Below are 26,824 nucleotides of genomic sequence, written 5' to 3'. Positions count from 1 at the left end.
GTAATTGTATCCCCCCAATCTAGCAGTTTTCCGACCCACCTAACATTGCCTCGATAGCATCAGCAAACATTCTTGCACCCTTTCTATTTAAGTGTATCCCATCCCTGTAGAAGCAGTCTCACCTGTTAACAAGTACAGACCAGGCTGAAAAAAATTCCACCCCTTGAGCCCTGCACAATCTTTCCAGGGCCGAATTGATTGACAGGGCTCTCATCATATACTCCCTCCTATCGTGTCTGGGCAGAATTGCAGACACTTTCAATTTCAACCCTAATTCACGGCTTTTTTTCATCAGTGACCTGTACTTGTCAAGTAAATCCGCCGGTCTCCTACTCTTAATGTCATTAGTGCCAACGTGTACAACTATATCACCTTTTGTGCCCTTAAAGGATGATATCCGCTCTACAACGTCACCAACTTTTGCCCCTGGCAGACATACCCTGGTCCTATTCCACCTATCCTTTTTACAAAGCATGTTTCCCGTTTCCCTGACAATAGAGTCTCCAACAACTACTAGTTCCTTTGGGACCAGCGCATTCTGCCTTGGGGGTTGCCGCTGTGTTCTGCGATGACCAAGTGCAAGCTCTGGCATTGGTGTGGGCAGCTGAGAGCTTGATGGGCCCCTCACTTGTAATCCTTCGAGGGCATCCACCCTATCCTTCAAGCTCTCATATAGGCCCATAACAATGCTGAGTTGTCGCCTTATCTCCTTACACTCCTTGCATCGCACACACACAAAGACATCCCCCATGGCAGTATCATGTCCCATACTTGACTACTCCGCAAACATCAAGCAAATAGTGCATCTTACAAGGCTGTGATTCAGAGGACAACTGCCCCCCTCAGTTCTCCCCTGGGCCACAGCATTCCCATTAGCTTGAGCCCTTTGCTTTGCTGCTCTGGTTTGAGTCATGATTTAGATTTACTTTCAATAAAATTTCAATTTCTGTACAAAATTAAATCCTAAACTTGTATCCAAACACAGTTATAACGCTATATTTATGTTTCAGTAACGAGTGTTATCTACGAAATATTTACGTTTCAGTAACGAGTGTTATCTGCGAAATCCCTTTATATAACTTTCGTATCAAGTTATGTATTAATTATTTGTTTTTACTAATTATTTATGTTACGTAACCTAAGTGGTTATATGTATAATTAATTATGTTAAATATAATTAATTATATTACGTTTGTAATCTAAGTCGTTATATGTATTTATTTAAACGTACAATTTAACTGCTAACGAAGTTCAACTAACGCTATCTAGTACGGTATATCGTATCACAAGGGCGGGAAAATTACGAACGGTTAGCGGAGTTGAAACACGTGGAAACCTTTACCGATACTTTTATGCAATTACAAGGCCGAGTAAAGAATAAATACACCAAATTAATCAAAAAATCACAAAATAATGTTATACTACTAAATTTAAATCAAAAGTTTTAGAAAAACAATAATTTCAAATCAATAAATAAGAAAAATCCACTTAGCGGCTTTGAAAACGACCGTCTCTAGTAGCCTCGTCAGCAGACTCCTCGCAGTAGCATACTGCTTTTAGTGTTATTAACAACCCTGCAAATCTTTGCATCATCTGCAAACTTGGACATTAAGCCTAATATACCTTCATTCAAACAAAAGGAATGTGGGCTTTTTGAGCATTAGCATTAAACCCTCCCATAACCTCAGGGGTTCACATCTGGTGAGTATGGGCTTGGCACACCAAGGGTCCTGAGCTGGATATCATTCTTCTCTTTCTTGGTGAGTCCCTTCTACTTTTTGACTCTCTTTCTCTCGCAGGGTAACTCGGGAATTTTATTGATTTTTATTCATTTTTTTTTTTTTTGGCTGGTGCAGCATAAGCTTCGGACTTCCTTGCACCATATAGCTAATAATAATAAATAAAATAAAAAATTTTACCCCTGTAGTCGTTCTAAATGCCTGTCCAGCTCAGCTTTAAATTTATTTAGGCTATCAATTTAACAACAAAAGATGGAAGTCTGTTCTACCAATCAACTACCCACTGGTTAAAGGCAAATTTCCGCACGTCAATTCTAAAACTGCCTTTCAATTTGAATCTGTGGCCCCTCAGATTCTTAATCTCAACAAGAGCAAGAATCCCATCAGCATTCAGCTTGCTCAACCCATTCAAAGCCTTATACACCTCAATCAGTTCACCCCGCAGGTGCCTACTCTCCAGGCGCGGCTTTTAATACTTTCGTTTCAATTTAACAGTTCGTCAGTCCCTTCCACCCTTACTGCCTCATTTTCAGCATTGAGTCGAAGGTACGTTACAGAAAAATGTAATTTGATGAATAAAAGGTCGTTATGTGACTGCTCTCTTTCCGTCTCTGGAGTTCTCCGATTGGCTGATAAGGAAAGAGCAGTTTATTTTATTTGCGCTTCTGATTAGCCAATATGCCTGTGATTTTAGCGGGAAATTCGTTAGTTTGTTTGCCGTGTTTCGGTGTCGATGCCTCGTGCTGGTGTTTCTAGTTGCAATAATTTTTCTTAGTTCATGTACATCATGTGATCTTCTGTTTGTCATGCAGCTTTTCTGTGACTCACCCAGGAATTACGCCATTCACTTTGTTTGTCTGCCACGCCCCAGGGCACCCTAATCTAAAGTTTAATGAATTGACAAACGTACAGCGTAATACATATAACTTAAACTTGATAGGAGATACAGAATTCATATAACATACGCTTGGTATGAAATAAGAAATACATATACCGTAAGCTCGATACTGAAATATATATATATATTCAATATCGTAAACTTCACAGCATAACCGGTGCAGTTTTATTACTGCATTAGGATGTTTAGTGCTATAGTTTTAATTATATTGAACTTGAACTGAATCATGCATCAGACCAGAGCAACAAAACAAAAGGCTCAAGGCAGGGGTTCCATGACTTGGGGGAGAACTGAGGGAGTGGTTGTTGTCCTATGAATGACCGCCTTATAAAATGTACTGCTTGTTTGATATTTCTGGAGCAATCAGAAATGGGACATGATACTAACAAGATGATTGTCTTTGTGTGCTCAATGTCAAGTGTGTGGTGCCAAGTGTTATTAGCATTGGCACATGATGCAAGAAAGCAAGCTTATATAGCATCAGCCAAAAAAAGACACACACCCCCTTCTCATTTCACTCATCCACCAGCTCCAAATGTTTGTCTAGTTTTGCCTTGAATCTGTTTAAGCTATCAACTTCTACGACGACAGATGGAAGTTTGTTCCTGCAATCAACCACCTGCTGGCTAAAGGCAAACTTCCGCACATCTATCCTACAATTGTCTTTCCTCAATTTGACCCTCTCAGGCGATTATTCTGAGCAAGAGGAAGAATCCCATCAGCATTAAGCATGCTCAAACCATTCAAGGCTTTATACACCTCGATCAGATCACTTCGCAGGTGCCTAGTCTCCAGATACTGTAATTTGCAAACTTAAGTCTTTCTTCGTAAGAGCAACCCTTTGTTCTATTCACTAATCTTGTTGCCCTTCTCTGTATTCATTCTAACATCCTTCTTAAAATGAGGCCTCCAGACCTCATTTTAAGAGAGTACCGAAACCATTTACGATTTGTAGATGGCATTGTGGTCGTAAGCCACGATCCCAAAGAATTAGAGGAAAATCTTAATCAGTTATGCTGAGTTAGTAAGGATTTTGGATTAAAGATGAATATGGCTAAAACAAAAGTAATGATGAATAAGTATGCCACCGAAAGGGATTGAAGGAGCAGTAATTGAAAAGGTGGAGTCATATACTTATCTGGGACTAGTCATTAGCTGTAATAATGATAAATGGCTGGAAGAGAATAAATTTTGGATGGAAAGCATTCAAGAAATAGTCACACACTGAGGAGCAATATCCCAATTTGTCTGAAACATAAAATATTGAACCAATGTATACTCCCCACCATGACTATATAAGTGAATACATGTTTATATAAGTGAAACTTGGGCACTCACCAAAAGAATGGAAGAGAAGCTATGAACTACACAGCAAAGAATGGAACAAATTGTATTGCGAATCACTGTTAAATAAGAAGATAAACACGTGGAGTAGGCCATTCCGTCAGATGTCAGTGGAATTACCCAACCGAGCGGTGCCATGTACACGGCTGACTTATATACTCAGTGGCTCGAGAGTAAGGGGTTAATTAAAGCGAGACTGTCCCCTCCCATAACGGAATGGTGGGAGTAAATTTAAGGAACTAAAATGGTCTTGGGCAGGATACATAGCTCGAAGACATGATGACATGTCCGTGGAATCACCCAACCGAGCGCTGTGCCGTGTACACAGCTGACTTATATACTCAGTGGCTTGAGAGTAAGGGGTTGATTAAATCGAGACTGTCCCCTCCCATAACGGAATGGTGGGAGTAAATTTAAGGAATTAAATGGTCTTGGGCAGGACACAGCTCGAAGACATGACAGATGGACTAAGAAAATAACAGTGGTATCCGAGAGGAGCTAGAAGAAAACCTGGAAGACACCGACGGTGATGGATAGATGAAATTCATGAGTTTGTGGGTAGTAAATGGATGGCAATTGCACAAAACAGAAGGAACTAGAAAGTTGCTGGAGGCCTTCATCCCAAAGTGGATTGAAAATGGATGATGATGATAGGCCTAATGACTCTGACAAGTACAATGAACGACTGTACAGCGAAATAGTGTGGGCCATTAAATCAGAATGTCTTATAATGGGGGGTTTTAACTTTCCATATTAGCATTAGTAGAGGCATATAATGCAAGAAAGCAAGCTTATGCAGCATCAGCCAAAAAAAAAAAAAAATCTTCCACTTCACCCCTCCGTTCGTTCGAAATACCTGTCCAGCTGAGCCTTAAATTTATTTAGGCTATCAACTTCCACAACAAGAGATGGAAGTCTGTTCCACCAACCAACTACCCACTGGCTGAGGGCAATTTTCCGCACATCTCTCCTACATCTGTCTTTCTTCAATTTGAATTTATGCCCTCTCAGGTGATCGTTCTGAGCAAGAGGCAGGATCCCCATCAGCATTGAGCATGCTCAAACCATTCAAGGCTTTATACACATCTATCAGATCACCTCGCCGGTGCCTAGTCTCCAGACACTGTAATTTGCAAAACTTAAGCCTTTCTTCATAAGAGCAACCCTTTGTTCCATTCACTAATCTTGTTGCCCTTCTCTGTACTTGTTCCAGCAGCTCTACATCCTTCTTGAAATGAGGCTTCCAGACCTGTATACAGTACTCAAGGTATATATTGACTGGCACTTGTGGGTTAGTTACTTGCATTACAGCAAGACTTGTGGATTTACGAAATGTCTGTTTTCTACAGTAGCATGTTCGAGAAGCAACCAGAGGAAGTAATACTCTTGATTTGATTATCGGCAGTTCATGTATTATGAATTTGCAGATAAAGGAAGTACTAGGTGGGAGTGATCACAGTGTACTGATGTGGAAGTTACTTAAAGATAATGATACTGATTGAAGTATATCAGGCTTAATGTCCAAGAATGCAAATGATACAAAGGTTGGAAGGATTTTTAATGGCAGTGACAATGGTATGCTGCCAGATCAGGATCTAGAAAAGTTGGGCAAATGGACTGACAGGTGGCAACTAAAGTTTAATATTGCCAAATGCAAATAACTGTAAACACATGGGTTGTGTTAGGGTAGCTAAGAATAGAAACAGGTGCAGGTATACTTGCGTGTACACCAATGCTAGGAGTTTAGTTGACGAATTTGAGGTATTGCTCAAACCATCAAAGGCAGATATTGTTGGGATATCAGAGACATGGTGTCACACAGATATAAGGCATGCAGAACTGCAATTTGGGGAGTACAACGTCTACAGAAAGGATAGACAGGATAGGAAGGGGGGAGGGGTTATGCTATTAGTTAAGAAACACATAAAAACCAAGGAAGTGAAGCCAGTCGACATCGCTGGACAGTGCAGTGTTGAGTCAGTTTGGTGTGACATAAGCATTGGGAGATCAAAATTGAGAGTAGGAGTGTGCTATAGGCCTAATGACTCTGATGAGTATAATAAGGAACTGTACAGGGAAATAGAGTGGGCCAGTAAATCAGAGAGTCTTATAATGGGAGATTTTAATTTCCCAGATATTGACTGGAATTTGGGGGCTGGTCACTCACACACTAGCAGGGCTTTTGTGGATTTATTGGATGATTGTTTTCTACATCAGCATGTTCGGGAGGCAACTAGAGGGAGTAATACTCTTGATTTGATTATCAGCAGTGATTCTTCATGCATTAAGAATCTGCAGATAAATGAACCACTAGGTGGCAGTGATCAGTGTGCTGAAGTGGGATTTACTCAAAGAGGTAACTACCATTAGGGGTAAAGGGAAGGGTTATTGCTTCCGTAAAGGCGACTACGATGGACTGAGACAGTATTTAAATTCTATACAGTGGGACCAACTGATGATGTTACCAACAGCAAATTCAAAATGGGAAGCATTCAAAGAACTTATCTTGGAAGCTACTAGGCTTTACATACCAACTAAGAAATATTGTTCAAGGTTTAGGCCAAAATGGATGTCAGATGAACTAATGAGGCATATGGCAGAGAAGAAAAATGCATGGGATACATACAAATTAACACATGACACAGAAGCCTTTGATAGATACAAGTTGATATGCAACCAAGTAACAAAGGAGATTAGGCAGGCGAAGGCGGATTACGAGAAATCTTTGGCAAGGGATGCAAAGAAAAACAGCAAAGAGTTCTTTACTTATGTAAAATCTAGAAGGAAGGGGATGAATCAGATTGGTCCACTTGATATTGATGGGTCAACTATTGATGATCCTGCTCAGGTAGCTAACAAACTAAATGAATATTTTGCATCGACATTCACACATGAGGAGTTATTCAGCAAGGAGAATGCCAGAGGTGTATTGAACTCTAGCAGTAAGCTACAGAATCTTGAAATAACTGGGAGTAAAGTGGAGGAGAAACTGTTGAAGATAAACACAAGAAAGGCACCCGGGGTGGATGGAATCTATCCAGTTATATTAAAGGAGGCAGCAAAGGAAGTAAGCAAACCCTTAGCCATAATTATGAGAGCTTCCTTGGACTCAGGGGAGGTACCCATAGACTGGAAATGTGCAAATGTGACCCCAATTCACAAAGGAGGATCAAAGGCTGACACAAGTAATTATAGACCTGTGAGCTTAACTTCTGTTCCAGGAAAATTAATGGAGGCACTGGTTAAAGAAGCACTGCAGGATAATCTAGACAAGACTTCAGTTATAGCTCGGACATAGCATGGTTTTGTTAAGGGGAAGTCTTGCCTTACCAATTTGATTGGATACTATGATGCAGTCACAAAAGAACTGGATGCAGGGAATAACTTTGATATTATATACTTGGTTCTTAGAAAGGCTTTTGATACTGTTGCACATGGAAGACTGCTACACAAATTGGAGCAGTGTGACATTGGAGGCAAATTGCTGCTATGGATAAAGGGGTGGTTGAGGGGCAGAAGACAGAGAGTGGTAATCAATGGACACTGCTCATCGTGGACTAATGTTATTAGTTGAGTCCCTCGGGGCTCAGTGTTGGGTCCATTATTGTTTTCTGTATTTATAAATGATATTGATGATGGTATATCAAGCTTAATGTCCAAGTTTGCAGACGATACAAAGGTTGGCAGGGTTGTCAAGGACACTACTGACACTATGCTGCTGCAACAGGATCTATAAAGGTTGAGCAGATGGGCTGAGAGGTGGCAAATGAAGTTTAACATTGACAAATGTAAAGTACTACACATGGGAAACAGCAACCCCAGAGCAACGTATCAACTCTGTGGTACTACACTGACAGTAGAGAATGAAAGGGACTTGAGGGTGGTTGTGCAGGCAGATATGAAGTTCTCTGAGCAGTGCAGACGGGCTGCAAGAGTAGCTCATGGAGTATTGTCAATGATATACAGGAATTTTTCCAGCAGGGATAAGGTGGTGATTATTCCATTGTATAAGGCAATGGTCAGGCCACACCTAGAGTACTGTATACAGGTCTGGAGGCCTCATTTCAAGAAGGATGTAGAGCTGCTGGAACGAGTACAGAGAAGGGCAACAAGATTAGTGAATGGAACAAAGGGGTGCTCTTACGAAGAAAGGCTTAAGTTTTGCAAATTACAGTGTCTGGAGACTAGGCACCAGCGAGGTGATCTGATAGAGGTGTATAAAGCCTTGAATGGTTTAAGCATGCTCAATGCTGATGGGATTCTTCCTCTAGCTCAGAAAAATCACCTGAGAGGGCATAAATTCAAATTGAGGAAAGACAGATGTAGGATAGACGTGCGGAAATTTGCCTTTAGCCAGCGGGTGGTTGGTTGGTGGAACAGACTTCCATCCCTTGTGGTGGAGGTTGATAGCCTAAATAAGTTTAAGGCTCAGCTGGACAGGTATTTTGAACGAACAGAGGGGTGAAGTGGAAGTGGGTTTTTTTTTTTTTTTTTGGCTGATGCTGCATAAGCTTGCTTTCTTGCATCAAATCCCTATACTAATGCTAATGCTAATGCTAAGGCTCTGGCTATAAAGATGTCTTTTAGTCTAAACTATTGTACACCACCAGGTATCTCTCATATTGTGGAGTTATACTTCATAACTGGGTTGTCACTGTTGCAACACTGGGTACCTGCCCACCCACCGAGGAGAAGCCAACAAGCTTTCAAACGGTGCTGAGGTTTAGCTACCTTCTGTAGTCCGAGGAAATTTCTGGGTAGAGTAAGTTATATTTTTTAGTTCTTTGTTGAAATTTTAGTTTTGCTGACTCGGGTATAGTTGCCGGAGTGGGATTAAGTGCCTTAAGGCACAATTTTGTCTGCTTTCTTTTCCTTTTTTTCCCCAATAATGAGTTTATTCATTTGTGAGAGAACTATGAATTTCAGCTTAGATGCTGAGTATGAACCAAGACAGGTTATTGAAGGTTTGGGCAAACATGTGAAGCTATCAAGATTGCAGGGGTTTACTCTCCTGTCAATGGGATTTCAAATAGTATGTAAGGACTGCATAACCAGAGATATTTTCCTGAGAGGCTTTCCTTTTGAAAACCATTCATATTAAAATGATGTGTATGCACCAGATGGTACATCCTCATCTGGTGGGAAGCATTAGAAGGTATATTACTATAGAGCAGAACCCGATTGAAATGCCGAATTTACATTTGAAAAATTCATTGGAGGAATATGGTAAAGTGACGAAAATCAACATGCATACATGGGAGGGCTTTCCGAAGCTTTATACAGGTAAAGTTACAGTACAAATGGAGATGAGAAAGCCAGTCCCCAACATTATTTTTGTTATGGGTAACCGATTACTCCTGAATTATAGAGCGGTAGTGAAAAAAGTGCTTTAAAATGTGGTAGCCTGGACGATTTAGGCATACACTGCAAGAGTGGGTGGTGTTTCAATTGTAAAGGGGCAGGGCATATTAGCAATGAATGTGAGGAGGCTGGTCACAAAATGGGTAGCTGTTCTACTCTTTCCTATGCAGATGCTACAAAAGGAGGGGTGGTAAAGGATAATGAGGGAAGTCTGATAGAGCCAAACAGTATGGTCATCTTAAAACCATGGGGCATGAATAAAAATGTAATTCCAGAAGAACAAAGGAATTCAATAACTGAAACAGGGAAGGCAAAAGGGCTTCCAAATCCTGCACAGATAGCTTTCGATTTAATGGAAACAGAGGAGTTAGCGAGAGATCAGAAAAGGAGGAAAACAAAGACAAAGAAAACTTAGGGAGAGAGGTTAAAAGAAAGAGGCAAATTGTGGAAGAGGGAAAAAATATCATACAAGATCTGAATGAGTTAAGTTCGGATGACTCTGAAATAGTAGGAGCATTAGGCGAAGATAGGGAAAAGTTACTGGGGATTGGGCATCTAAAGAAATATGTACCAGTAGGGCTGGAAACATTATTTGAAAAGTTAACAGAGTGGGAACAGCAGCTGGGGAAACCCAGAATAATGTTAGAGTACACCCGGGAAGGTAAAGTAGGCAATATTCAATTTATGTGGCGGGACATATTTTTCAGAAATTTAGTGGGGCAAACATTACTGGGAATAGTCCAGCAGTTAAGTAATTCACGAATTTCATGGCTCTTCGGGTATGAACAAGAACTTGGCAAGACTCTATACACTCTAAGCATATCTTTAACGTAATAACTGAAACTTTTAAGGCAAGGTGAACGGTACAGATATGGTAATTATTGGCACTTGGAACATACGGTGTTCATGTTTGGAGGAGCATGTTACTATTAGGAGTGAAAATTCTATTTATTCAAGAAAGTCACTTTTTTAATAGTGTCCAAGTATATAATTTTCAGAAAAGATTTAAATGTTTTAAGTTTCTGGAGCTTTGGAGCAAGGAATGCCAGGGGGTTAGGTATTATAGTTTTTCCACCGATTACAGGAAAGTTCTGTTATCTTCAAAGAGATATAGATGGCAGAATAATTTGCACTGACTGAAGATTGGGCGTGCAAACAATAAGACTGATTAATGTGTATGCACCAAGCACCGCTCCTGAGCGGGTATGTACATTCAATATAGTTTATACTTTTTTATGTTAGGTTCAGAACGATTATTCTGGGAGGAGACTGGAATTGTACCAAATACGGAGGATGCAGAAAGGTCAGGGAATGACCACCGCATACCTCTGGAGCAATATGGCCTTAGTTGCTAATGCTCCTAAAAAAAAAACCCAAATAACTGGAATTGTGTTTCAGATTCGGTTTTAGACAAGACAGGCATGGGTGACCCTACAGGAGGATCTCTGGAGCTCAACAATTTGTGTTTAAAGTATGATCTGGTAGATGTATGGCCACATATATAATATACATGTCTATATATGTGTAATAAACTATACTTTGTTGATCTTTTTTTCTTCAGGACTATTCTCTAATGTACACTTTTGATTGTATTCATATAAGTATTTAAAAGAACCATTAATTGCGGTCACCCTGGTGCCCCCTTATCTAAGAGGTACCTCTGGGTGAAAAAAACACGCCTCTTGATGTTGCAGTTTGCTCTTTACCTCTCAGAGTAAATCTAAGAAAAAAGGAGTTCGTCTTGAAGGGACTGCTAGACGCTCATATCAATACTAGTCTTTCTGGTTTCTCATTTTAGTGTTGGAAACCTGCCTGGAAATCTCGTTATTCGTATTAAACGCTATCCAGCAGGCGCCCGATACCATTACAGAAAAGACTTCAGAACAGTAGTCTGCATAGACTGGAAGCTAGATTCGCACACAATACAGTTGATTAATGTGTATGCACCAAACGCTGCTCCAGAATGGGTACAGTTAATTAATAACTTAAGCCCATTTATGTTGGGTACCAGTTACACTGTTCTTGGGGACGAATGGAATTGCATCTTGGACCCATTCAAAGATAATATGGGTGATTCTGCAGGGGGTTCAAGGGTTGCACTGGAGTTAAACATCTGTCTGAAGTATGATCTTATAGATTAGAATTGGCATTAGTTGAGGCATCTGATGCAAGAAAGCAAGGCAAGCTTATACAGCATCAGCCAAAAAAAAAAAAAAAAAAAAAAAAACACCTTCCCATTTCGCCCATCCGGTCACTCCAAATGTTTATCTAGTTCGGCCTTAAATTTATTTAAACTTCCACAACAACAGATGGAAGTCTGTTCCGGCAATCAATTACCCAGTGGCTAAAGGCAAATTTCTGCACATCTATTCTACAACTGTCTTTCTTAATTTGAATCTATGCCACTCAGGTTCTTAGTCTGAGCAAGCGTAAGTATCCAGTCAGCTTTGAGCCTGCCCAAAGGCCATTACTCAAGGCCTTATACACCTCAATCAGATCACCTCGCAGGAGCCTAGTCTCCAGATGCTGCAACTTCAGAACTTCAGCCTTTCTTCATAAGTGCACCCCTTTGTTCCTCTCACCAGTCTTGTTGTCCTTCTCTGTACTAGTTCTAGCAACTCTACATTCTTCCTAAAATGAGGCATCCAGACCTGTATGCAGTACTCAAGGTGTGGCCTGACCATTGCCTTATACAAAGGGATAATCAGAACCCTGTCTCTGCTAGCAAAATTCCTATATATTATTGACAAAACTCCATGACCTGCTCTGGCAGCCCGTTTGCACTGCTCAGAGAACTTCATATCTGACTGCACATTTACCCCCAGGTCTTTTTCATTCCCCACCTCCCTGAGTGTAGTACAACACAGTTGGTACGTTTCTCTTGGGTTACTGCTACCCACATGCAGTAATTTGCATTTATCAATGTTAAACTTCAGTTGCCACCTCTCAGTTCATCTACCTAACTTTTCTAGATGCTGTTGCAGTAGCATACCGTCTTTAGTGTCATTAACAACCATGCCAACCTTTGTATCATCTGCAAACTTGGACTTGTATTAAGCCTGATATACCTTCATCAATATCATTGATAAATACACAAAACAACAATTACAGATGTATTGCGATGGCAAAATTCTACAATACATGGAGCAACGTGGTACAGGGGCACATGCACTGATTGCATTTATGCACTGAGAAGTATGGTAAATAAAGGGTTAGGCATGTCAGTATTTCTGGATCAAGTCCTGTCACAGTTCACAAATTAGTGATGATGAACCTCCTGCTATGTGAGGCGCCTCCGTAGCCAGGTGGGAAGGAGCAGCAGTGCGTAGCACACGCTTCTTGATTAGACCGGGGTTCGAGCCCGTCACCACCAAATACGGAGGATGCGGAAAGGTCAGGGAATGACCACCGCATATTCCCGGAGCAATATGGCCTTAGTTGCTAATGCTCCTAAAAACCAAAATAACAATAACAACAAATAACCTCCTGCTATGTATAACAATTGATCATGGTAGAGGTACCTAGCACCTAAACTCGGCTTGCAGAATGATCTTTGTAATATTGAGAGTTTAACACATGAGTTGGTGCAGTGTAAGCAATGGACATGGGAAGGATGGGTAAATTTTAATCAGGAAACACACAGCATTCCAAAAATTACCAAAGGAAAGAAGGATGGAAAGTAGGCAAGTGCTAAGGCATCTATATGAAGTAAGATGACTATTAAAGTATTTTTATGATGAAATGGGAGTACAAGAGGTGCACACCTCTAAATGCAGGCAGAAAACAAAGCTGTCCAAATGCAATTGTGGTATAGGCTTGCCGGCAAGGGGCCAGGGTTTATTTTCAATCAATATAACAGGACACAAACAAGCAACTGCTCCATACAGCAGATTCAAGTGGGATCATGCCAATATGATACCACCAATGACATTGTGGAATGTTTTAATGAAGCTTGCAAACAGACGTATGCAGCATTTCACGGGTCAGCTTTACCAGTAAGTTGGGAGATGTCTTGGTTCTCTGCAGCTCATCAGCAGGAACATGACCAGCCAATCTCGATGAAGGAAGTGTCTCTAGCCTTGTGAGAAATGAAAGCAGGTCAAGCGCCAGGTCCAAATGGACTAATAATAGAATTCTACAAGAAAGCTTGGGAAAAGATTGGGCCAATTTTGACTGCAATATTCTCGGATTTCTTCATGGTAGGTAAAGTCTCAAAAAGTTTTCTGGAGGCTCAAACTGTATTTTTAAGAAAACAGGGTAGAACGGGTAAGGAAGTTGGAGACTGAAAGCCAGTATCACTACTTAATGTAGATTACAAGCTATATGTTAAAATACTGAATGCTCGCCTTAAAAGACATCTAGGGTCCATCATAGGAGAAATCAGACATAAGGGGTGCCAGGAAGAGTTATAGGATCAAATCTGGTTTTTTTGAAAGACTTACCACCATATTGTAAGCGGAAAAGTTACAATATAGTCTTAGCTGTTCTTGACCTAGAAAAAGCTTTTGACAAACTTTACCACACTTATCTTCAAAATTTGTTGTACACTGTATGGATTGGGTTTGCAGCTAAGAGCAGCTATTATCAGCCTATACAAAGGGGCAAAAACTACCCTAGTGATCAATGGGTATAGCTTGGGTAAAATAAAACTGGAGCGAGGGGTTAGACAAGGCTGCCCATTCAGCCCTGCTCTCTTTTCGGTGGAGCTGGAGCCTATGCTTAGACAGTTAGATAGCTCTAGAAACACCAAGGGAGGTCATCTCCCTGGATCACATCCTGATTGTAAGTACATAGCTCATGCTGATGATGTTATCTTAACTGTGTCTGGTGGCAGTTCGCTACAGAAGGCACTGGATCTCTTCAGTTTCTTTAGTTTGTCAAGTGGATTATGCCTTAATAAGAGCAAGATAAAATGTCAACAATGGGGAAATGATGCTCCACTAAAACTACCAGCAGGCTTCTCTTTCTCAGTGGAGCCCATCACCATTCTAGAGGTACCCTTTGTGAGATAGCCAGTAATAAAAACCCGATAACTATTAGGCTCCTGGGAAGAAAATATTGCCCAATGGTACCTAGGACTATTATCATTTTTTAGAAGAATATTAATCATGTGGATGGTTCTCATCCCAATAGTGATGAAATTGTGTCAGTAACTACTTTTAAATATCAAACACAGAAAAGGTTACACAGGAGATTATTTAAATTTTTTTTGGAATAATAGGCAGCAAGAGGTGACGCAACAAAGATTGGTTTGTAGAAAGGCTTTTGGAGGTTATGCAGTACCACAATTAAAGTGGTTATGGTGGGCGTATATAATAAAGCACATTCGATTGGCCTTGTGGGATACACATGCAGCTTCCACCCTAGTAAAATACGACATGGGGATGTTCACTAAGTTGTTAGGAGTTGAGTATACAGGCCCTACAGTAGAAACAATACCACCCTTTTATAAACTAGTTATCAAGTATCTTAAGCAATTATCGTTAGGTGGTCTAGATAAAGGGAGGAAACTAAAAGTTTCAGAAATATACTGGAAACTATTTGATATATACACACCACCAGTAGAGAATCCTCGAGAATGGCACAGTTTAAATGTAACCCAGATGTTCAGCAATCTTCACAAACATATAGGAGAGTATAAAGTATAAGAGAGTGGATATTGTTTTAACTCGTTGTGAGCACGGTTCACAACCGAAATACCTGATCATGTATTAAGAAGTTTAGCCTAATAATATTTTAATACGGTTTAAATTTAAAAAGTTTTAATATATGTTTGACAATTGTCTTCTCTTTCTGGTCTATCATTACTGATGAGTTTAGTTTGGGGTAGGTTGATGTGCATTGGCTGTGCTTGACTCTTCCTTGATAGCAGTTAGCAGACTATGTGAATTGAAGACAAGTTTAGTTTTATATAATATCACATATTTTAACAATCCTTTAATAGGGATATGTTCACGTTTTAATACTGTTATATTATATTACATTAACTGAATCAGTTTGATGTGAGCGTCGGGTCAAGATTTCCTACAATAAAGGTATGATATCGATCTTATATTTAAACAAGAGTACTTAAAAGTAGGAAAAATTGGGCTTCGTTGCTCTTACATTTTTGACAAACATATAGGGTATGCGTCGAGAAGAGACTTAGCTTGAAGGATGATACACATGCATTTGCCAGTAGAGGTTAAGTTCCAGGGATACTCAAGCATTGAGTATCAATACTGTAAAGCACGTGAGACAGTAAAATATTGCTTTTTCCCCCCTGTCCTGCTGTTCAATGTATCTGGGACAGGGTTCATAAAATTATGAGAGTACTGAGATTAACAAGGGATCAGGTACTATTTTTGCAGTTTCTGGCACCTGTCTCCAGAGCCACACACATTCTGATGTTCCTAATAAATGAAGGAAAATTAGAAAAAGAAAAATAGAAGGAATCTGTATGGATGTATATAAATATGCTATTCAATCTATGCATGCTGCAATTAGAAGATTTTTGGTGTTAGAGCTACAACTGGGGGAAAAGGGATTTTTACAACACTTCTGTGTCAGTTAGTAGATAAGATTTAAGTGCAGCTTAGGTGGTAAAATCTAGTCTAAGTTAGAAATTAGGGGGCAATAATCTAACTAGCTTAGTCTAAAAGGGATAGGGACCAAGCCAGCTGCAATTCAGGCCTTTCATTGACCAGAATCAACACAGTTTCTGCAGTGGCTAGTCAGTGGTCACAAATTTGCTCCCTTTCGGCAATACACCTCTGAAATTCTTGATAACCACCTTAAAGTTGATGCAATTTACACAGATATATCTAAGGCATTTGATAAAGTCCTGCACGAACAACCTCTAAAAAAACTTAAGCTATATGGTATCCATGACCCTTTGCTCTCACGACTACAGAGCTATATTATGCATCATTCCTTGAGCGTTATCATCAATCAAGTGAACTCAGACCATTTCATACCACTAAGTGGAGTACCTCAAGGTTCCCCTCTAGGTCCTCTTTTCAGTGTTCTTCATAAATGATCTTCCTTCTTTCATCTGCACCACCAATATTCAAGTTGCTCTCTATGCAGATGATCTTAAGATCTACTCAGCTGTGAAGGAGACAACTGATTCTCAACAGCTTCAATGCACCCTCAATAAATTCTCTCTGTGGCTATCTCTGAATAGCTTGTCTGCTAACCCCTCAAAGTGCAAAGTAATCTCTTTCTCATCCTACAGATCTCAACAACTAATAAATACGGAGTACACTATTAACTCTGTGATCATCGAAAGGCGTGACCAAAAGTTAACAACTTGGGGATTCTCCTCTCCAGCAGTGCTAAATTTGATGCCCATGTTCTTAAAATCACCGGCAAAGCATTAAGAACATTGGGATTTATCAAACGAAACATCTACAAGTTCAAAAACTACAGATATGCTGTCATCCTTTATAAAACTACAGTTCTCACAATCCTTGAATTCAGCTCACCCATCTGGAATCCTCACACTAAGACTTTAATTAACAAAACTGAAGTAGTCTAAAAAAATTTTGTCCGCTACATAACGTTCCATAATCCTCTATTTTATCACACAGCATACTATGAATCGCTGTGTGATTACTTTCATCTGAGGCCTCTGTGCACTAGAAGAGTTACTGCTGACATCACTCTTCTAGCGAAAGTACTCACTGGAACTTATAAAGCATCTGGTATCCTTAATAAAATCAACTTCAATGCTTCTTGTAGACAAGTCAGGAACCTTAATGTTTCGCCTTGACTCTGCCACCACGGACTTTATGAAGTTCAGTCCACTAAACAAGATCAGTAAATCAGCAAATGACTCTCCCACTGACTTTTTTGACAATTCCCAATCACTGATAAACTCCATGAACTGGCAAAAATGAACTGCAAAATGACTAGCTCTCATTTGTTTATGTAGTTTATTATTACTTTTTTATATATTTTTTAATTATTATTTTCCTATTCTCTAATTAATTTATTTATTATTTGTTTTACCCGTAACTTAACATAATGCATACCTCTTTTGTACATACGATTTTAATGTTTGAATCTATATCAATGTTTATGTTACTGTTGGATCTCTTATTATTGTTATCAACTGTGTTCATTGTTCTGCTCTCAGATACACTGTTAATGATTAGCTGTTATGTATCTTGTTATTAATAATAAAATAATAATAATAATAAATAAATAAAATAAAATCACTTTCCTAAGTCTAATAGGGACAGAGATGTGGATAACACAGTTTTTATCCCATACCCTTTTGAAAACAGTGTCATCTGGGTGGTGGTATCCACTGAGAATAACTAACAGTAGTCTTCTCCAATGGTGAAGAGTTACTTATTCAGGATAGTGCAATATCATGGCAACTTGTTGTGAAGGTATTCACAATATGAAATATAATTAAAACAATGCCAATTCACCTACCTTGGTAGTTTACTACATATAAAAATGATGCAATCGCACTAACCCATGTTTTATTATTATGCTTTTAAACTTTCCGAACACAAAGTCGTTCTTAATTCAATATTTTACGGCAAAAATATTTGAAATATCACAGAAAACAAGTATCCATTAGTGTGAATTTTTCAAGTGTTTTTTAAGCTCTGCTGATTCTGAAAATCTCACACCACACTCTGAACACATGAAAGATTTCTCATTACTGTGAAGTCTTATATGCTTTTTAAGATTTCCTGACACTGAAAATTTCTTATCACATATTGGACATGGAAATGGCTTCTCTTTGTTGTGAATTCTCATATGAGTTTTAAGATCTCCACGTCGTATAAATGCCCTGTCACACACAGAACATGAAAAAGGCTTCTCATTTGAGTGAGTTCTTATGTGTGCTTTAAGATTTCCAGATTGTGCAAATTTCCTACCACATATCAAGCATGGATAAGGTTTTTCATTACTGTGAATTCTCATATGCCTTTTAAGATCCCATCTTTGTAGAAAAACCCTGCTGCATATTGAACATGGAAAAGGCTTATCATTATTGTGGGCTCTTATGTGTCTCTTAAGATTTGACCGTTTCGCAAAAGCTTTTCCACACATTGGACAAGGATAAGGTTTCTCATTAGTGTGAATCCTTAAATGTAGTTTTAGACCAGTGGAGTATGAAAATGCCTTATCACATACAGAACATGCAAAAGGTTTCTCGTTAGTATGAATCCTTGAGTGCTTGTTAAAATCTCCAGAACCTGAAAATGTCTTGCCGCATACTGAACACAGAAAGGGTTTTTCATTAGTGTGAACTCTTATGTGCTGTTTAAGGTGCACATATTGTGAAAATGTCTTGCCACATACTGAACAGAGGAAAGTTTTCTCATTAGTGTGAACTCTTTTGTGATGTTTGAGACCTCCTGATCGTGGAAATTCCTTACCACAAATGGAACAAAGAAAGGATTTCTTATCTGTGTGAGTCCTTATATGCTGATTAAAGGTTTCAAAGTGCAAAAATATCTTACCACATACTGAACACTGGAACTGTTTCTCACTATTGTGAACTCTTACGTGCTGCTTAAGATTTCCAGAGAATGTAAATGCCTTACCACAGTGTGAGCAGTGAAAAGGCTTTTCATTATTGTGAATTCTTATGTGCTGCTTATGAACTTCAGGATATGACAATTTCTTTCCACATATTGCACATGGAGGAGGTTTTACACTGTTGTTCAATCTGGTATGTTTATTTGGCATTCCAAACGATGAAAATCCACTACGTTTGAAACATAAAAATGGTTTCCCATTGGTGCGAGCTCTCACACACTGCTGCTTCCATGATTCAGAAAACGCCATATCTTTTGCTTCATGCAAAGAAAGTGATTGATTTCTGTGGATTTTTGGGTTCTGTTTAACAAGTGATGGTTCTAGATATACTTTTGTAATATGTTTATGAATATGGTCAGTAGTGCATTCAATATTCAAATGTTTTTCATCTACAGTACTGCATGTATATTGTGACACGTTTTCTGCTGATGATGAAATTTCTGCAAATTGACTTCCATAATCACTAAGATGTTTTTCCATGATGTTAATCAACTGCTATACACCAGTGCACTCTATGACCACTAAATATTTCTTTGCTGTAATCTGCAATATCTTGAAACCTTTACTTCCATATGATGCAATGATGATTTACAATTCTTTCATTAATGAATGGAATTTAGTATTTCTTGGTGTTTATGAAAAGTGACCCTCCTAGGAAATAACTAGAGAACAAGGCCAGGCCTAAAGTCATTTCGATGATTATCTGTAAAGAATAAGCATACGTTTCAATTATGGCAGTACATATACACACAATAAATTTCATAAATTTAGACTATTCAGTAGAATTCTTTTAAAAATGAGTGTGGTTATCTATCAAAAAAAAAAAAAAAAAAAAATGGTAATAATATGAAACTATTTATGAGTTTATGTGAAATATATAATTGGGTATCAAAAAGTTCTTACCCTGACCCAGACAAAACATCAGTAAGAAGATACCATTTTTAATATAAGTTTTCTACATATTAAATAACTAACATGAGAAATTTCATTCCCATAGGCGATCGTACACCAGAGGTGGAGCCCGGAATATGAAGAAGGATGCTATGGTTGACAAAGTGGAGTATTGAGCAGTGATCACGTTCCTGCATTTGTAGGGCAAGGAAGCTCAGGAAATTGACGAAGAAATGAAAGCTGTGTATGGGCAAAATTGTCCATCCTATGACACTGTAAAACAGTGGAAACAGGAGTTCCAGTGCAGTCATACAAGTGTCTTCGACAAGCCAAGGGAAGGCAGGTCATCAACATTCATAGACAGTGAGACAGTTGCAAAGGTTGAGCAGCTTGTGCTGAGTGACAATTTATTTCATTGCAAATGCAGTAAGAATTAGTTATGGGTCTGCCCACAGCATTTTACATGACCATCTGTACAGGTCTAAGGTCTCCGCACGTTGGGTTCCAAGATTGCTGACATCTTTGCAGAAGCAATGTTGAATGCAATGTTCTCACCAACTGTTGGATTTGTGCTACTGCAGCACCCGCCCTATTCTCTTGACCTAGCACCATCAGACTTCTTGTTTCGAGAAATGAAGAAACCATTGTGTGGACGCCACTTTGATTCGTCTCAGGAAGTCATCAATGAAGTGGAATCATGGTCAGGCAAAAAGTATGGACTTCTATGATTAAGGCATTAAACAACTGATCCATAGATGGGAGAAATGTGTTACTACACACGGAGAGTACATAGAAAAGGATTAAAGTTCCTATAAAGTTTCACCTTTCTAGGGTTATTATTTTTAGGCAAGGGTACGAACTTTTTGATATCCCCTCATATAGGTGTCACTAATTAAACCACAAATTGTTATCAAGAAATTATACTGCATACAGCATATTAAAATAACTAAGTTAAACTCCAATACAATACTACTATTGAACTGGCAGCATTTCTGGATTCCTATCATTATGCCTAATCAAGAAAAGATTTTTTCTTGTATTATTAGGTTCAAGATGCTACAGGAACATTTGCCAGTATATCAGCCATCTACGAGGATGCTGCACAGATTTGGGTTCACTGGTAGGGCAGATGCACATAAGCCGGCATCACATGAAACTGCATTTGTAATGGTTTTGTTCATGATATTCATGGACTAGAATAGTGGCAGAAGGCAACAAATTTGGTTACACAATGTTTCATTATAGTGGATGTGTTTGGTGTGTACAGCATGTCCAGAGGGTACTGTACTTCACATTGAAATATATTATTTCAGCAAAGTTGCACGAATTTAGAGGTAATCTGATGTGTGGTGTTGTTTCAGTTGGTATGGATTTGGTCCATTAGTGATAATGACAAAACCACAACCTACCTGGATATTTTTCACAATCATGTGCTACTGTCAAACATCCTTGTGAAAATTATATTGTTATCAAAGCAAGAATGCTTCCGGCACTAAGTGTTCAAATTCAATAGGATTCTCCTTTTGGCATTTAGAGTTTAGCTCTTTCAAACAAAGAAATTCTCAGGCAAATGCTTATAATTTGCCAAAAATAATGTATCCTTCCATGTCAATTAATAATTCTTTGTGCATCTGTTAAATTAAGGCAATTAGGAAAACCTAATTCTAAGAAACTACATATCTGTTTGGTTTGGGGTTTATTGGCGCATTAGCAACTAAGGCTATAATGCGCCAAATCCAGGTCATGTATAAGAAATTAAAATATTCAGTGACCTAATTAGTTAGGCCACCATGTCGAGATATAACATAGATATTAAAGGTATAAAAGTAAAAAATATATCAGCAAAGGAATAACAATTCAATTTTAAATACGGGTAAAAAGGCTTACAGATTTTAAAAAGCTAAAAACAGCAGACACATTGTCATTGTCAGAAAAAATCTGACTGAGTGTATAAGGCTCAGCCAGATGACTAAATTCGGTAAAATAAAAGTCACGTTCATGTCTAAAACGTGGACACTCGGTTAAAATGTGACGTATACTTAAATAGGTGTCACAATTCTCACACATAGGACAGTCGTCTGCCCTCAGCAGAAATGCATGTGTAAGATGACTGTGTCCTATGCGGAGGCGAGCTAGAACAACTTCCTCTCTGCGACTCCTGCGCAGACTAGACTGCCAATGTCGGATTACAGGCTTTATTTGATAAAGCTTGTTTGTGACTTGCTCATGCCAGGATTGTTGCCATTGGGACAGTAATTTATCGTTTATTAGCTGCCTGTAGTCTGTATAGGGGACTAACAGGCAATAAGTGCTGTGGGGTTCTGGTGACCTGGCCGCAGCATCTGCCAGTTCATTTCCTACGATCCCAACGTGGCTTGGAATCCAGCAGAAACGAATGTCGAAAGAGCACTCAGACAGAGAGTGTAGCATCTGCTGAATCCGGGTCACAAATGGATGAGGATTATACCTCATACTAGATAAAGCCTGCAGTGTACTTAGAGAGTCAGTGCACACCATACACCTTTGCTACCTGTGGGTTTTAATGTGGTCCAAGGCTAACTCTATAGCAAACAACTCGGCTGTATATATGCTGCATTGTTGGGGAATCTTTCCAGATATAGAGCGATCTGGAAAGATAGCAGCAGATCCAACAGACAACTCCGACTTCAAGCCATCAGTGAAGACAGGCAAGAAGTTGGAATATTCGGCCCGGTGGGCAGCGTAGAGTTGGTGGTAGACAGAAGGTGGAGTTACTGACTTATCCCAGTTTTTAAGGGAGAAGTCACATGATGGTAAGCGAGCATGCCAGGGTGGAGGTGGTTGCCTTGGTGACTGGGCAACATTGTCTACCATGATGTCGAGCTCTCTGAGCAGCTCTTGGACACGGATACCAAAAGGCCGGTTGGCAGTCTGACGAGTGTTATATAGGTTTTCCCATCGTGGCTTGAAAACGGATGTCCACGTAGGGTTGTCTGGCAGGGATTTTAATTTAAAAGTATATTTTAAAGACAATTGCTTTCGTCGAAGTGACAGTGGTGGTTCAGTTGCTTCAACATATAAACTCTGGACAGGGGATGTTCTAAATGCTCCAGTAGCAATGCGGATGGCTTGGTGGTGAACTGGGTCCAGCCACCTAAGTACACTGTTTCTAGCCGATGCGTTACTTGGGACCCATAGTCTAGTTTAGATCGGACAAGTGCACGATAGAGGCTGAGTAGAGTGGAGCGGTCTGCTCCCCATTTATTGGAGGAAATGGAACGTAGGAGATTCAACTTTCTTGTGCACTTTGTCCGCAGTTGACGAATATAAGGTAAAAATGTCAACTTCTTGTCGAAAATGAGCCCCAAGAATTTTGTCTCGGGTGCTACTGGAATGACGTCTTGTCCGAATTTAAGTTCTGGTTCAGGGTGAAGGTTCCGTTTGCGACAAAAGTGTACGCAGACAGTCTTTTGTGGCGAGAACCTAAAGCCATTAGTCATTGCCCAAGAGTTGATGTGGTCTATGGCATGCTGCAATTGCCTTTCAATGACCCTCATATTGCATGACTGCAAAAAGATGCTAAAATCATCTACAAAGAGGGCACTGTTCACGATTGGAGGAAGTTGTTCAGTTATAGAGTTAACTTTGATAGCAAAAAGCGTAACGCTTAAAACTGATCCTTGTGGAACTCCCTCTTCTTGGCAGAATGGCCGGGAGACAGTGGATCCTACACGAACTTGGAAAGACCGGTCTGTAAGGAAGTTTTTAATAAAGAGGGCAATGTGTCCTCGAAGACCAAAGTTATATATGTCTTTTAAAATTCCATATCTCCAAGCCGTGTCGTACGCTTTTTCCATATCAAAGAAAACAGACACCTGGTGCTCACATTTCAGGAAAGCATCACGTATAGATGTTTCCAAGCGGATTAAATGGTCAAGTGTTGACCTGTTCCTTCGGAAGCCACACTGTATTCTGGAAAGAAGGTCGTTAGCTTCTAAATACCACAAAAGACGAGCATTGACCATTCTTTCCAGAATCTTGCACAAGCAGCTCGTCAGAGCTGCTTGTGCAAGATTCTGCTTGTCAGACATTACCGTCCTATCGTCGTTATCGATAGGACGGTAATTTTTTGGTATTTTTGGATCCTTTCCAGGTTTCGGAAAGGGAAGGACGGTTGCCATATGCCATGAGTCCGGAAATGTCTCTTCAATATATATTCTATTATAGAGACAGAGCAAATGATCCATAGATTCAGATGAAAGGTGTTTTATCATCTCATAATGGATGTCGTCTGGCCCAGCAGCACTCGCCTTGGATAGCGAGAGTACTGCTTTCAGCTCCCATTGTGTAAAGGGCTGATTGTATTCCTCGCGATTGTTAGAGGACAGCTTCAGGTGATGTTTTTCTGATCGTTGTTTGTGTGCGAGGAACTCTGGGGGGTACGATGTTTCTGAAGACACTTTAGCAAATGTCTCCCCAAGAGTATTAGCAATTGCAGTTAGATCTGCAATTGTACATCCATTATGTTCCAGGATCGACGAAGGATGTGAGGTGTATTTGCCCTTCATTTTCTGAACTTTGTCCCAGATAGCTTTGGGATTGGCAGCCCGTGTAAGGGAAGATGAAAATTTGATCCAAGATTCCTTTTGGCTCTGACGTCTAATGTACCGTGCTTTGGCATGTGCACGTTTAAAGGCTATTAAATTATCTGTCGTGGAGTACCGACGAAATATTCCCCACGCTTTGTTTTGAGCCTTCCTAGCTGTTGTGCATTCTCCATTCCACCATGGTTTTGGAAAACGTGGAAAGCGGGACGATGTCCTTGATATTGCAACTGTTGCTGCCTGGACTATACTTTCTGTGATATGTTTTACTGACTCATTGATTGGCTCCTGGCCGACTATAGTGGTATTAAACGTTGCCAGATGTTGAAAGGCATTCCAGTCAGCCTGATCAAGCTTCCACCGTGGTAAACTAAATGGAAGACATGGTCTACCACTAGTTAGGGTGATTATCACGGGGAAGTGATCGCTTCCATATGGGTTCTCCTCCACCTCCCAAGCAAGTGAAGGAAGGAGAGAAGGGGAGCAGATAGAAAGATCAATGGCAGAGAAAGTACGGGTAGGCATGTGGAAGAAGGTGTTTGTTCCCACATTTAGGAGGGAGAGATCATTGTCAGTGAGCATATGCTCTATGACTCTTCCCCTTCCATTGATGTCAGCACTACCCCACAGAGTGTTATGTCCATTGAAATCCCCAAGAATTAAACAAGGGGAAGGCAATTGCATGATAAGATCATCAAGGTCTTTCTGGGGGATGTCAATCCCAGGTGGCAAATAAACAGAGCAGACAGTTAATAAGAACCCCACTGTAAGGCGAATTGCTACAGCTTCAATGCTAGTTGTAAGCTGCAAAGGCTGAAATGGGATCTGGTTGCCGACGAGGATTACGACTCCTCCGTGGGCAGGACCATCCATAATTCTATCCTTACGAATGATGGTAATGTTATGCATGGTGGGGTCATCATTTGCCTTTAAATAAGTCTCCTGTATGCAAAAGCAAACTGGTTTGTGCTTTTGCAGGAGTGCCTTGATGTCGTCAGTATTTTGCTGCAATCCACGACAATTCCACTGTAGGAATTTAGCCATTATTTGGACTTGGTGGGTCCATCAGGCGGCTTCCGAGGTGCTGAGGGCTTAATTTTGTCAGTCTTGGATTTATCCTTCCTGGGGAAGTATGGACGCTGTCCTGTGTCCATTTCTTCCTCAGCGAAGAGTTCCAAAACTGACTCATCATGTACCTCCTTCTGCTCGACATCCATGTTTTCCTGGGTACTAGGTGGTACTTCCCCTTTCTTATTCTTTTCTTTTGCTTTTGTTACTTGTGGAGCATTAGGAGGTACCGATATAGGAGTGGCAACTGATTGGTCTTTCTGTGCAGGTTTTTGGGAGCTTAAAAGATAACGTGCGATGGGTGTAAAGGATTCTTTTGGAAGGATGGACATGTCTGTCTGAGTTCCAATGGAGCATCTCCCTGCTACCTTCTGGGCATAGGTAGGTTTTTTGATGTTGAGAGGTTTAACCGCTTTCCTTGCCTCCTGGTACGATATGTTTAGCTCTGCCTTCAGCCGTCGAATTTCTTTTTCTTCTTTCCACCTCTGGCATGCTCGTGAGTAGGCTGGATGTTCTCCCTCACAATTAATGCAGGTGGGTTTTGTGGCTGAACATGCTGTTGTTTCGTGGTCCTTTGCACCACATCGAGCGCATGCAAGGACTCCACGGCAGGCCATTTGAGAATGTCCATATTTCTGGCATTTAAAACACCGTAAAGGGTTTGGAACATATGGACGTACTGGACAGTTGACGTAGCCAGCTTTAATCTCATCAGGAGGTTTGGGCGAGTTAAAAGTCAGGATAATGCTCCTGGTTTTAACAAGTTTGCCATCCCTACGCGCACTAATTCTTTTCACGGCAATAACTCCCTGTGGTTTCAATTCTAAGCAGATTTCCTCCTCGGTTACGTCGAGAAGGTCCCATTCCGAAATGACACCTCTCGATGAATTGAGTGTTCTATGTGGTGTCTACATATCTGTACTTCACTGTTGAGTATATTGGGTAATTAAGCAGTGCAGACAGGCTGTCAGGGCAACTCGGGTTTGGTCAACTGCCACTTCTCAGTCCATCTACTTAATTTTTCTAGATTTTGTTGCAGTAGCATATCCTGATTACTCACCCTGCCAACTTTCATATTATCCCAAACTTAGACATTATTATTATTAGCCATATGGTGCAAGGAAGGCTTATGCTGCACCAGCCAAGAAAAAAAAAAAAAAAAAAAATTCCCGTCTTACTCTGAGAGAGAGAGAGAGAGAGAGAGAGAGAGAGAGAGAGAGAGAGAAGTAGAAGGGAATCAGCAAGAAAGAGAAGGATGGTGATATCCAGCTCAGGACCCTGGGTTTGCTAAGCCCATACTCACCAGATGTGAGCCCCTGGGGTTAACATGTGTTCATTTATATCATTAATGTATATAAAAAACAGCAATAGGCCCAGCACTAAACCCTGGGGGA

At 40.1% G+C, this 26,824-nt stretch overlaps 1 protein-coding gene across 1 annotated transcript in view; it reads right to left on the bottom strand.

The window, feature by feature from the left end:
- Nucleotides 1–17,912: 17,912 nt before the first annotated feature.
- Nucleotides 17,913–26,824, bottom strand: part of LOC150092004 (uncharacterized) — a 50,136-nt gene continuing 41,224 nt past the window's right edge. The window contains exon 3 of the mRNA XM_090370806.1: nt 17,913–19,351. Within this exon, the coding sequence (XP_090226932.1) occupies nt 17,914–19,351 (1,438 nt within the window). The 3' untranslated portion in view covers nt 17,913. The remainder of the gene's footprint in view (nt 19,352–26,824) is intronic.

This window comes from Mastigoproctus giganteus, chromosome 1 (assembly GCF_048544385.1).
Source record: "Mastigoproctus giganteus isolate SK-2022 chromosome 1, ASM4854438v1, whole genome shotgun sequence".
Taxonomy (NCBI): Eukaryota; Metazoa; Arthropoda; class Arachnida; order Uropygi; family Thelyphonidae; genus Mastigoproctus; species Mastigoproctus giganteus.
This window is presented reverse-complemented; position numbering and strand designations above follow the sequence as displayed.